Here is a 12,187-nt window from a genome sequence, read left to right as displayed (position 1 = left end):
CCTAGAACACAGAATCAAAATGCATCACAATACTACACATAAAATCAACATCAATGCAAGAAGCAGCAGGCGTAAGGGGGTGGCAACAGAAGTGGAGCTGAGATGCAGTCTGAAGAGGTGGGTCTTCAGTCTGCATCAGAACATGGCCAGTGATCCCGCTGTCCTGACCCCGGTGGGGAGTTCATTCCACCACTGAGGGACCAGTACAGACAGGGATCGTGTCTGAGAAGAGTGACCCCGTCAGGTCAGGACAGTCAGTTGCCCTGTGGATGCAGAGCATAGTTATCTTGAGGGAACAGAGGGTTTGAAGAGGAGTCGTAGAAATGAGGGAGCTGAAAGCAAACAAAAAAAAGACGTAGCGCCGTAGAGGCGGGGGGCGGGGCAGTGAGCTGTATACAGACGGCAGGGTGTTGAGCTGTACACAGACAGACGGGGGGTGGGTGTGCAGGCACTGTGCCACATCATGCCTCCAGCCTGACACTCAGATGACCTTCGGTCCCGCGGCCACCCGGGACATGGCGGGAGGACAGAAGGAGGAGGGGAGCATCGCTCTGACACGCGAGGACCTGCGGCGTTGGGTACCACACACGCCTTACGCACACTCCAGCTCTCAGGCTGCTCTACCACACACAGGGGTTTCTACGCATCTCCCTGAAATAGCAGCGTGACGCACACTACTTGCTGGCATGTAATTAGTCTAAAAATAACTATAATTAGGAGAGCACTTGACTGTGAAGTTCCCTTGGGAAAAAGCAGATCTCACTCTGCTCTCGGTACGCCTCTGTGCTGCAGGCACGCCGTCGCTCTGCTCTGTGCTGCAGGCACGCCGTCGCTCTGCTCTCGGTACGCCTCTGTGCTGCAGGCACGCCGTCGCTCTGCTCTGCTCTCGGTACGCCTCTGTGCTGCAGGCACGCCGTCGCTCTGCTCTGCTCTCGGTACGCCTCTGTGCTGCAGGCACGCCGTCGCTCTGCTCTGCTCTCGGTACGCCTCTGTGCTGCAGGCACGCCGTCGCTCTGCTCTGTGCTGCAGGCACGCCGTCGCTCTGCTCTCGGTACGCCTCTGTGCTGCAGGCACGCCGTCGCTCTGCTCTCGGTACGCCTCTGTGCTGCAGGCACGCCGTCGCTCTGCTCTGCTCTCGGTACGCCTCTGTGCTGCAGGCACGCCGTCGCTCTGCTCTCGGTACGCCTCTGTGCTGCAGGCACGCCGTCGCTCTGCTCTGCTCTCGGTACGCCTCTGTGCTGCAGGCACGCCGTCGCTCTGCTCTGCTCTCGGTACGCCTCTGTGCTGCAGGCACGCCGTCGCTCTGCTCTGCTCTCGGTACGCCTCTGTGCTGCAGACACGCCGTCGCTCTGCTCTGCTCTCGGTACGCCTCTGTGCTGCAGACACGCCGTCGCTCTGCTCTGCTCTCGGTACGCCTCTGTGCTGCAGACACGCCGTCGCTCTGCTCTGCTCTCGGTACGCCTCTGTGCTGCAGGCACGCCGTCGCTCTGCTCTGCTCTCGGTACGCCTCTGTGCTGCAGGCACGCCGTCGCTCTGCTCTCGGTACGCCTCTGTGCTGCAGGCACGCCGTCGCTCTCCTCTGTGCTGCAGGCACGCCGTCGCTCTGCTCTCGGTACGCCTCTGTGCTGCAGGCACGCCGTCGCTCTGCTCTCGGTACGCCTCTGTGCTGCAGGCACGCCGTCGCTCTGCTCTGCTCTCGGTACGCCTCTGTGCTGCAGGCACGCCGTCGCTCTGCTCTCGGTACGCCTCTGTGCTGCAGGCACGCCGTCGCTCTGCTCTGCTCTCGGTACGCCTCTGTGCTGCAGGCACGCCGTCGCTCTGCTCTCGGTACGCCTCTGTGCTGCAGGCACGCCGTCGCTCTGCTCTCGGTACGCCTCTGTGCTGCATGCACGCCGTCGCTCTGCTCTGCTCTCGGTACGCCTCTGTGCTGCAGGCACGCCGTCGCTCTGCTCTGCTCTCGGTACGCCTCTGTGCTGCAGGCACGCCGTCGCTCTGCTCTCGGTACGCCTCTGTGCTGCAGGCACGCCGTCGCTCTGCTCTGCTCTCGGTACTCCTCTGTGCTGCAGGCACGCCGTCGCTCTGCTCTCGGTACGCCTCTGTGCTGCAGGCACGCCGTCGCTCTGCTCTGTGCTGCAGGCACGCCGTCGCTCTGCTCTGTGCTGCAGGCACGCCGTCGCTCTGCTCTGTGCTGCAGGCACGCCGTCGCTCTGCTCTCGGTACGCCTCTGTGCTGCAGGCACGCCGTCGCTCTGCTCTCGGTACGCCTCTGTGCTGCAGGCACGCCGTCGCTCTGCTCTGCTCTCGGGACGCCTCTGTGCTGCAGGCACGGCGTCGCTCTGCTCTCGGTACGCCTCTGTGCTGCAGGCACGCCGTCGCTCTGCTCTCGGTACGCCTCTGTGCTGCAGGCACGCCGTCGCTCTGCTCTGTGCTGCAGGCACGCCGTCGCTCTGCTCTGTGCTGCAGGCACGCCGTCGCTCTGCTCTGCTCTCGGTACGCCTCTGTGCTGCAGGCACGCCGTCGCTCTGCTCTCGGTACGCCTCTGTGCTGCAGGCACGCCGTCGCTCTGCTCTGCTCTCGGAACGCCTCTGTGCTGCAGGCACGCCGTCGCTCTGCTCTCGGTACGCCTCTGTGCTGCAGGCACGCCGTCGCTCTGCTCTGCTCTCGGTACGCCTCTGTGCTGCAGGCACGCCGTCGCTCTGCTCTGCTCTCGGTACGCCTCTGTGCTGCAGGCACGCCGTCGCTCTGCTCTGCTCTCGGTACGCCTCTGTGCTGCAGGCACGCCGTCGCTCTGCTCTGTGCTGCTGGCACGCCGTCGCTCTGCTCTGCTCTCGGTACGCCTCTGTGCTGCAGGCACGCCGTCGCTCTGCTCTCGGTACGCCTCTGTGCTGCAGGCACGCCGTCGCTCTGCTCTCGGTACGCCTCTGTGCTGCAGGCACGCCGTCGCTCTGCTCTCGGTACGCCTCTGTGCTGCAGGCACGCCGTCGCTCTGCTCTGCTCTCGGTACGCCTCTGTGCTGCAGGCACGCCGTCGCTCTGCTCTGCTCTCGGTACGCCTCTGTGCTGCAGGCACGCCGTCGCTCTGCTCTCGGTACGCCTCTGTGCTGCAGGCACGCCGTCGCTCTGCTCTGCTCTCGGTACGCCTCTGTGCTGCAGGCACGCCGTCGCTCTGCTCTCGGTACGCCTCTGTGCTGCAGGCACGCCGTCGCTCTGCTCTCGGTACGCCTCTGTGCTGCAGGCACGCCGTCGCTCTGCTCTGCTCTCGGTACGCCTCTGTGCTGCAGGCACGCCGTCGCTCTGCTCTCGGTACGCCTCTGTGCTGCGGGCACGCCGTCGCTCTGCTCTGCTCTCGGTACGCCTCTGTGCTGCAGGCACGCCGTCGCTCTGCTCTGCTCTCGGTACGCCTCTGTGCTGCAGGCACGCCGTCGCTCTGCTCTCGGTACGCCTCTGTGCTGCAGGCACGCCATCGCTCTGCTCTCGGTACGCCTCTGTGCTGCAGGCACGCCGTCGCTCTGCTCTGCTCTCGGTACGCCTCTGTGCTGCCGGCTCGCCGTCGCTCTGCTCTCGGTACGCCTCTGTGCTGCAGGCACGCCGTCGCTCTGCTCTGTGCTGCAGGCACGCCGTCGCTCTGCTCTGTGCTGCAGGCACGCCGTCGCTCTGCTCTCGGTACGCCTCTGTGCTGCAGGCACGCCGTCGCTCTGCTCTCGGTACGCCTCTGTGCTGCAGGCACGCCGTCGCTCTGCTCTGCTCTCGGTACGCCTCTGTGCTGCAGGCACGCCGTCGCTCTGCTCTCGGTACGCCTCTGTGCTGCAGGCACGCCGTCGCTCTGCTCTCGGTACGCCTCTGTGCTGCAGGCACGCCGTCGCTCTGCTCTGTGCTGCAGGCACGCCGTCGCTCTGCTCTGTGCTGCAGGCACGCCGTCGCTCTGCTCTGCTCTCGGTACGCCTCTGTGCTGCAGGCACGCCGTCGCTCTGCTCTCGGTACGCCTCTGTGCTGCAGGCACGCCGTCGCTCTGCTCTGCTCTCGGTACGCCTCTGTGCTGCATGCACGCCGTCGCTCTGCTCTGCTCTCGGTACGCCTCTGTGCTGCAGGCACGCCGTCGCTCTGCTCTGTGCTGCAGGCACGCCGTCGCTCTGCTCTGCTCTCGGTACGCCTCTGTGCTGCAGGCACGCCGTCGCTCTGCTCTCGGTACGCCTCTGTGCTGCAGGCACGCCGTCGCTCTGCTCTCGGTACGCCTCTGTGCTGCAGGCACGCCGTCGCTCTGCTCTCGGTACGCCTCTGTGCTGCAGGCACGCCGTCGCTCTGCTCTGTGCTGCAGGCACGCCGTCGCTCTGCTCTCGGTACGCCTCTGTGCTGCAGGCACGCCGTCGCTCTGCTCTCGGTACGCCTCTGTGCTGCAGGCACGCCGTCGCTGCTCACATTCTCTGGGAATCCTTATGGCATTCATTCCTCTTAATAACCACACCTGTGCTGTGCCACCAAATTAACCAAAAACTCAATTCATCAGCAGTGATACTGATACAGACCCCACACTGATACAGACCTCACACTGATACAGACCCCACACTGATACAGACCTCACACTGATACAGACCTCACACTGATACAGACCTCACACTGATACAGACGTCACACTGATACAGACTTCACACCAGTACTCCACACTGGTACAGACCCCACACTGATACAGACCTCACACTGACCACACACTGATACAGACCTCGCACAGACCTCAAACAAACCTCACACCAATATAAACCTCATACAGACCTTACACAGACCTCACACTGATACAGACCTCACACATACCTCCACAATACTAACCTCACACAGACCTCCACAAGACTAACCTCACACATACCTCACACAAGATTATCCTCACACAGACCTCACACAGACTTCCCATGATCCTAACTTCACATGACTGTCGCACTCTGGCTTTATATTCATATTCATATTCATATAGCACTTTCCAGCCTATCAATGTTCTCAAAGTGCTTTGCAGTGAAGGAGGGGACTCACTCAGCCCCACTAATGCAGCTGTCTCCTCTGCCATTCTGCAGCAGAACACTCGCCCCCACCAGCTGAGGTGGAGAGGCAGGGGGGTTACTTAGCCAATTACATTAGGGCATGATTAGATGGTCAGTTTAAAACAGCCTGATTGGGAGTTTAAGCAGGACACTGAGGAATGCCCCAGTCTTAGTCAGAAGTGCCATGAGAGCTGTAATAACCACAGAGAGTCACGACCTTAGTTTAACATTTCATCTGAAAGACGACACACATCACTACTCACTGACACACGCTATTTCATCCCTCCCTCTTCTCCCACTCACACATTCTCTGCTCACAACTGTATGTCACACCTTACTGTTTGTGTGTTTTTCAAAACAAGCTGTGAGAGCATGCTGAGACTGAAGGGAAGTGTGTATGTGCGTGTGTGTGTATGCGCATGCTTGTGTATGTCTGTGTGTGTGTGTGTGTATGTATGTGCGTGCGTGCGTGTGTGTATGTGTGTGTATTTGTGGATGTGCGTGCGTGCGTGTGTGTGTATGTGCGTGTGTATGTGTGTATGTGCGTGCATGTGTGCGTGCGTGCATGCGTGCGTGTGTGTGTGTGCGTGCGTATGTGTATGTGCATGTGTGTGTGCGTGCGTGTGCGTATGTATGTGGACAGATGCTGTCATAGCGACACTCCCTCAGACACGTCTCTCTGCTCTGCCTGTCTCTCCTGCACAGGATATGACATCAGCAGCCTCGTTAAGCCTCGTTTGCACACCAGCAGTCAAGGCCAGCAGAATGTAAATGAGAACAGGTCTGACTGCATTAGGCTGTCTGTGCATCTGTGGAGTGGGTTTAGGAAGTAAGAAAGCTCATGAACATAATCAAAGAACAGCATGAAATATGGGGGGGAAATGGATGACGTTGCAGAAACCCCACAAAGATTAATGACTGAGGAAAGAAAATTAAAGCACAGGAAAAATAAGGATGCAAATGGCTGTCATAACCCCAACAATGCAGCGTACCCAAGCTGATCGCATCATAGGCTGTGTGTGGCTGTGGGGTGGGAACATTCTGCTTACTGCAAGGGTGGGGGGGGAGGTGCGCTGCCATTGGTAAAACACCTAAAGCACAAAGGTCAGGCAATAACAGGCTGGTACTGATTGATCCCCCTCTAAATTTAGCGGACGAGAGAGCACCTCCCTGCATGAGAACACAGCGTCCTCCTAATACATGAAAGAACAACCGCTGAAAAAGGGACAGCTTTTCTTATGTACGGTTGCATCTTTAGTAGCTGTGTAATTGTACCTGTAGCAGCTGTGTTTGTACCTGTAGCAGCTGTGTGTTTGTACCTGTAGCAGCTGTGTTTGTACCTGTAGCAGCTGTTTGTACCTGTAGCAGCTGTGTTTGTACCTGTAGCAGCTGTGTTTGTACCTGTAGCAGCTGTTTGTATCTGTAGCAGCTGTGTTTGTACCTGTAGCAGCTGTGTTTGTACCTGTAGCAGCTGTTTGTACCTGTAGCAGCTGTGTTTGTACCTGTAGCAGCTGTGTTTGTACCTGTAGCAGCTGTTTGTACCTGTAGCAGCTGTGTTTGTACCTGTAGCAGCTGTGTTTGTACCTGTAGCAGCTGTTTGTATCTGTAGCAGCTGTTTGTATCTGTAGCAGCTGTGTTTGTATCTGTAGCAGGTGTGTTTGTATCTGTAGCAGCTGTGTTTGTACCTGTAGCAGCTGTGACTGTATCTGTAGCAGCTGTGTTTGTACCTATAGTAGCTGTGATTGTACCTGTAGCAGCTGTGATTGTATCTGTAGCAGCTGTTTGTATCTGTAGCAGCTGTGCTTGTACCTGTAGCAGCTGTGTTTGTACCTGTAGCAGCTGTGATTGTATCTGTAGCAGCTGTGTTTGTACCTATAGTAGCTGTGATTGTACCTGTAGCAGCTGTGTTTGTATCTGTAGCAGCTGTGTTTGTAACTATAGCAGCTGTGATTGTACCTGTAGCACTTGTGTGTTTGTACCTGTAGCACCTGTGTCGATATCTGTAGCAGCTGTGATTGTATCTGTAGCACCTGTGTCGATATCTGTAGCAGCTGTGTTGGTCCTATAGCAGCTGTGTTTGTACCTGTAGCAGCTGTGTTTGTACCTGTAGCAGCTGTGATTGTACCTGTAGCAGCTGTGTTTGTACCTATAGCAGCTGTGATTGTACCTGTAGCAGCTGTGTTTGTACCTGTAGCAGCTGTGTTTGTACCTGTAGCAGCTGTGTGGTTGTACCTGTAGCAGCTGTGTTTGTATGTGTTTGTACCTGTAGCAGCTGTGTTTGTACCTGTAGCAGCTGTGTTTGTATCTGTAGCAGCTGTGCTTGTACCTGTAGCAGCTGTGTTTGTACCTGTAGCAGCTGTGTTTGTATCCGTAGCAGCTGTGTGTCTTTAGGGCTTAATTAGCATCAGGCTAACATGGCACACTGGGTTTATTTAGCAACATTTCTACAGAAGGATTGTATGTATGAAACGTAGTTGAGAAAATGACTCTAAGGCTCCTGAAGATCCGTGTCTTTCTCCACAGGATGGGTTCAGAGAGCTGAGCCACAGCTTTACTCATCCTCCTGGGGTGTCCAGTGCATGAGATATTGTCCCCAAACACGTGAATATTTCATCAGGCTCTAAGGCAACATGTGCAATGGCCAGGGAATGGAAGGAGCATAAAACACCTCTCCAGCACGCATGGCATTAAAGAAAGGGATAAAACCATGGAGAAGCATGAAAACAAAGCCCCAACTGTTCCTAGGCTGTTACATGCTGTTCTCTATTCTTTTACTTTATGGATTACTATATTTTTACATGCTGTTCTCTACTCATGCATAATACTGATTCCTGTAGTTTTACATGCTGTTCCCCGTTCATGAATAATGCTGATCCTGTAGTCTTACATGCTGTTCTCTATTCCTGCATAATGCTGATCCTGTAGTCTTACATGCTGTTCTCTATTCCTGCATAATGCTGATCCTGTAGTCTTACATGCTGTTCCCTGTTCATGAATAATGCTGATCCCTGTTCCTGCATAATGCTGATCCTGTAGTTTTACATGCTGTTCCCTGTTCATGAATAATGCTGATCCTGTAGTCTTACATGCTGTTCTCTATTCCTGCATAATGCTGATCCTGTAGTCTTACATGCTGATCTCTATTCCTGCATAATGCTGATCCTGTAGTCTTACATGCTGTTCCCTGTTCATGAATAATGCTGATCCCTGTTCCTGCATAATGCTGATCCTGTAGTTTTACATGCTGTTCCCTGTTCATGAATAATGCTGATCCTGTAGTCTTACATGCTGTTCCCTGTTCATGAATAATGCTGATCCCTGTTCCTGCATAATGCTAATCCTGTAGTTTTACATGCTGTTCTCTATTCCTGCATAATGCTGATCCTGTAGTCTTACATGCTGTTCTCTATTCCTGCATAATGCTGATCCTGTAGTCTTACATGCTGTTCTCTATTCCTGCATAATGCTGATCCTGTAGTCTTACATGCTGTTCCCTGTTCATGAATAATGGTGATCCCTATTCCTGCATAATGCTGATCCTGTAGTTTTAAATGCTGTTCTCTGTTCCTGAATAATACTGATCCTTATGGACTGGCCTTTAACCCTTTAAGGAAGTGCCCCGGTGTGTTTATTTCTGATTGGCTGTGATGGCGTTGCAGATGAGGAGCGGGTGTTGTGTGTCACCCTGTCACCCTTTACAAACACTTCAGGTTTCACCTGCATTCATTACCTCATACCTGAAGCCTGGCTGCTGCTTTACCTGCACTAGCCAACAGCGCTAGCAGCCGATAAAATCGTCATGTTTATGACTTGGACTGGAGTTGTTCCACTTTGTGTTTAATCTGGGTAGCATGTTATGCTACATGATGTTTTGCACCAGTTTTTAAAATTCATTTATATTTTTGCACCCCCCCTTTTCATCCATGTTTAGTTATTGCCAATCACACATTTCTGACCCTCAGGAGCCATTTTTCCAGCTCATTAAACTGTACAGTGGTATTGTGCAGTGCACTTTCTGATATACTGGTGTGTGTAAGTGTGCACAGAAGTGAGATTTTACACTGTAAATACAGCAGGCTCAGCCATACTCACCACGTTCCAGAAGAAAGGGTTGAAAATGATGGCAACAACTGCCACACAAAACCTGGCGTCCCAGGGGTCAACATACTGCAGCAAGCTGGCCATCACTGAACCATCCACCTGAAAGACAGGGTATAGCAATCCGATCATCACTGAACCATCAGCCTTAAAGACAGGGTACAGCAAGCCAGTCATCACTGAAACATCAGCCTTAAAGACAGGGTATAGCAAGCCGATCATCACTGAACCATCAGCCTTAAAGACAGGGTACAGCAAGCCAGTCATCACTGAAACATCAGCCTTAAAGACAGGGTACAGCAAGCCAGTCATCACTGAAACATCAGCCTTAAAGACAGGGTACAGCAAGCCGGTCATCACAGAAACATCAGCCTGAAAGACAGAAATTTACAGATACTTTAAGATAGATTAAACTGCTGTCACCTGTTTACAAACTATTTAGAGCAAAAAAAAACAGTAAGATGTAAGGAACTGTTGTCAAGATATAATGTATCTATACTGTGATCTTTCATTACACTCCTCTGGCCTCTTACATGTAGCTGTTGTTATCCCCAAAAACAATGATGAAAAAACTGTATGAAATGTGATGCATGTGTGGGGGGGGGGCTTCCACCACGGATGATTGAAAAACTTTTCCACATGATGAAACATCTGTACATCCTCCACCAGAGGACACAGACAAGGAAATGTTTTCCTTCCAAATATCTGTACAGAGTTGGAAAAAACCTTAATTGGTGACTGGTTATCGATTTTTTGGTTATGGACCATGTGAGGAAAGGGCACAACTTTGGAATCCAGCCAAAGGCCCTCAATGACCTCACGCCCAAGCGCCCATCTCAAAACTGCCGGGCAGAAAGAACCCAGCTGGTGGGGCAGATCTGCCATTCGTCAGTGCTGTGAGTGGGGCAGACAGGGCTGCCCCCCCCCCCCACCGAAAATGCTGCATTTCTGTTTGGCTGCCAGCTCACTGGGGCTGGGAGAAGAAAGCTAACATCAGCCAGCCTGTGACTGATCCTCTGACGTTAATATCAGCTGCTGTCCTGTTGATTTTTCTCGTTATCTGATCTCATCTATCTTAAAGAGCAAACAGGGCCAGGTTCCCCTGCAGCCCTGGGGTTATGTAACTCAGCTGCAGTGGTGAGAACACAAGGCTTCCACTGAAGACGGCTTCATTATGACTGGTCTTTGTTTATAGGACAGCGTGAGACTGACCTCAGGGACAGCGCTGCCCTCATGGTCCCCTGCCAGGGAGACCACTGACAGCCACACTAAAGCCCAACCCAACACAGGGGACACAAATGACCCAACGCAGGACACAGAACCAACTCAGCACAGGACAAACCCAACACAAGGCACAGCGCTGAGCACTCTACATCCAAAACTCTCACAACAAAATCAGAAAAAACACACTGCAGAAGAAAACAGTCTAACGTCAAAATGATTTCTTTCTCCACCTGCTTCACATGTATGTTATCATGCTTCACATGTATGTTATCAGTCAACATCTGTATTACATTCACAATTTATCTTATTTGTCAAGATTTTAGGAATAACTGCCCCACCTCTGAACAAGGAAAAACCGTACATCCAGTGGATTAACGAAATTAGTTCTTCATTCCTCCGAGGTGATCAATCAAAGCAACGCAAAAAATAATAAGAAATTTCTGCTTGTTGTCTGCATCTTTGGTTTGAACTGAAATGCCAGCACAGCCCTGCCAGCACTAACGCGCACCAAATTACACTCCTGTGTAGTTAAGCCGAGCGTGTGGAAAGAGCGCAAACCTTACCGATTTAATTCTTACTTTAAAGACTAAACAGTCAAACTGTGTGTAAGTTTGCAGGTCATTACAGCCTGAGTGTGAAAACAAAATGCACTACTGAAATTGAAGCTAATAAGACAACACAAATGAAAGCAAGTTAAGCAACGATCCTCATGTTTTAATAGATTTTAATAATGAATGGTTGATGGAACCACGCCACACCGTTGCTATAGCGTTGCTAGGCGCCCACTACGTGGCACGAACTCTGCCCTGCACACTGCACGTGTACACCTATCCAGTACGCAATATTAATAAACCATACTGTATAATGAAAGCTTTCTGCTGTTACCGTGGATTAGAACCGTACAAAAAGTGTCTCCGCTTTTAATGACATTAAAGCGAAATCGATTTTCGGTAAATTAGGTCTCCGCATTTTGACAAATAACAACCAGTCCACGCTGTGGTCAAAGTTTAATTTTCTGACCTTGCTGGTTACATGCACAACACTCAGATGTGTAGCTACCTTGCTATAGTCCACGTTATTAAGCCCCCCGCAGCAATCCAACTGGAGGTTTTTCACAGACGCGGAATCAATGTTCATATAATATCAGAAACAAATGAAAAACAGTTTACATTTCACAGACAATGCATTCCAGAGAACTCCAGTCGTTTGGTTTCTGCCAGTGTGTAAAAATGCCTAAGTTTACATTGCAGCAGACATGACAGTTCACTTTTTCCCGGAAATGTCGCAGTGCATTGTGGTTAATGCTGTTCGGTTGCTCAGTTAAAAAGAATGACTGACACCTTCTCCATCCCCTCAGATATCCTGCCTGGGATGCGGACAGCGACGAGAGCAGCGTAATTACATTCGCATGCATTGTGTGCATTTTCTCACATAATAAAAACTTTATTCAGGCAGGGTGGGGAAAATGAACAATAGCTAAAATACATAGCGCGCTAGTTAAAATTCGGCCATGGACCTCTTGCCCCCCCTCCCCCAAACAATTTCGTGACCGAAAGCATACACTACAGCGCTAAACTGTGATACGGTGGCGCACTGTAGGCTGGCATTTAGCGCCACCCAGAAGTTCTCTTGCGTAGGAAATGAATCTTCGCACACTATCGCCCTCCTGCGTCTCACGGCTGGTATTTCTGATTAATTCCGTATCGTTCCGTGATGACGATGAGTGGTTCCGACATGCGAGGTAACCATCCGACCCCCGGGGGAGGAGACACGCGAGTAGCTTCAATTAGCGTCATTTAATAATTCTTGACGCTAGGTCTATACGTGAATATGTGCATTT

General features: G+C 52.4%; 1 protein-coding gene across 1 annotated transcript in view; it reads right to left on the bottom strand.

Annotated features, from left to right (window-relative positions):
• Positions 1-11,601, bottom strand: part of pemt (phosphatidylethanolamine N-methyltransferase) — a 37,117-nt gene extending 25,516 nt beyond the window's left edge. The window contains exons 1-2 of the mRNA XM_036522291.1: positions 11,407-11,601; positions 9,118-9,225 (exon numbers count right to left, since the gene is read on the bottom strand). Coding sequence (XP_036378184.1) covers positions 9,118-9,225; positions 11,407-11,484 — 186 coding nt within the window. The 5' untranslated portion in view covers positions 11,485-11,601. The remainder of the gene's footprint in view (positions 1-9,117; positions 9,226-11,406) is intronic.
• Positions 11,602-12,187: the final 586 nt, after the last annotated feature.

Source organism: Megalops cyprinoides, chromosome 1 (genome assembly GCF_013368585.1).
Source record: "Megalops cyprinoides isolate fMegCyp1 chromosome 1, fMegCyp1.pri, whole genome shotgun sequence".
NCBI classification, from domain to species: domain Eukaryota; kingdom Metazoa; phylum Chordata; class Actinopteri; order Elopiformes; family Megalopidae; genus Megalops; species Megalops cyprinoides.
This window is presented reverse-complemented; position numbering and strand designations above follow the sequence as displayed.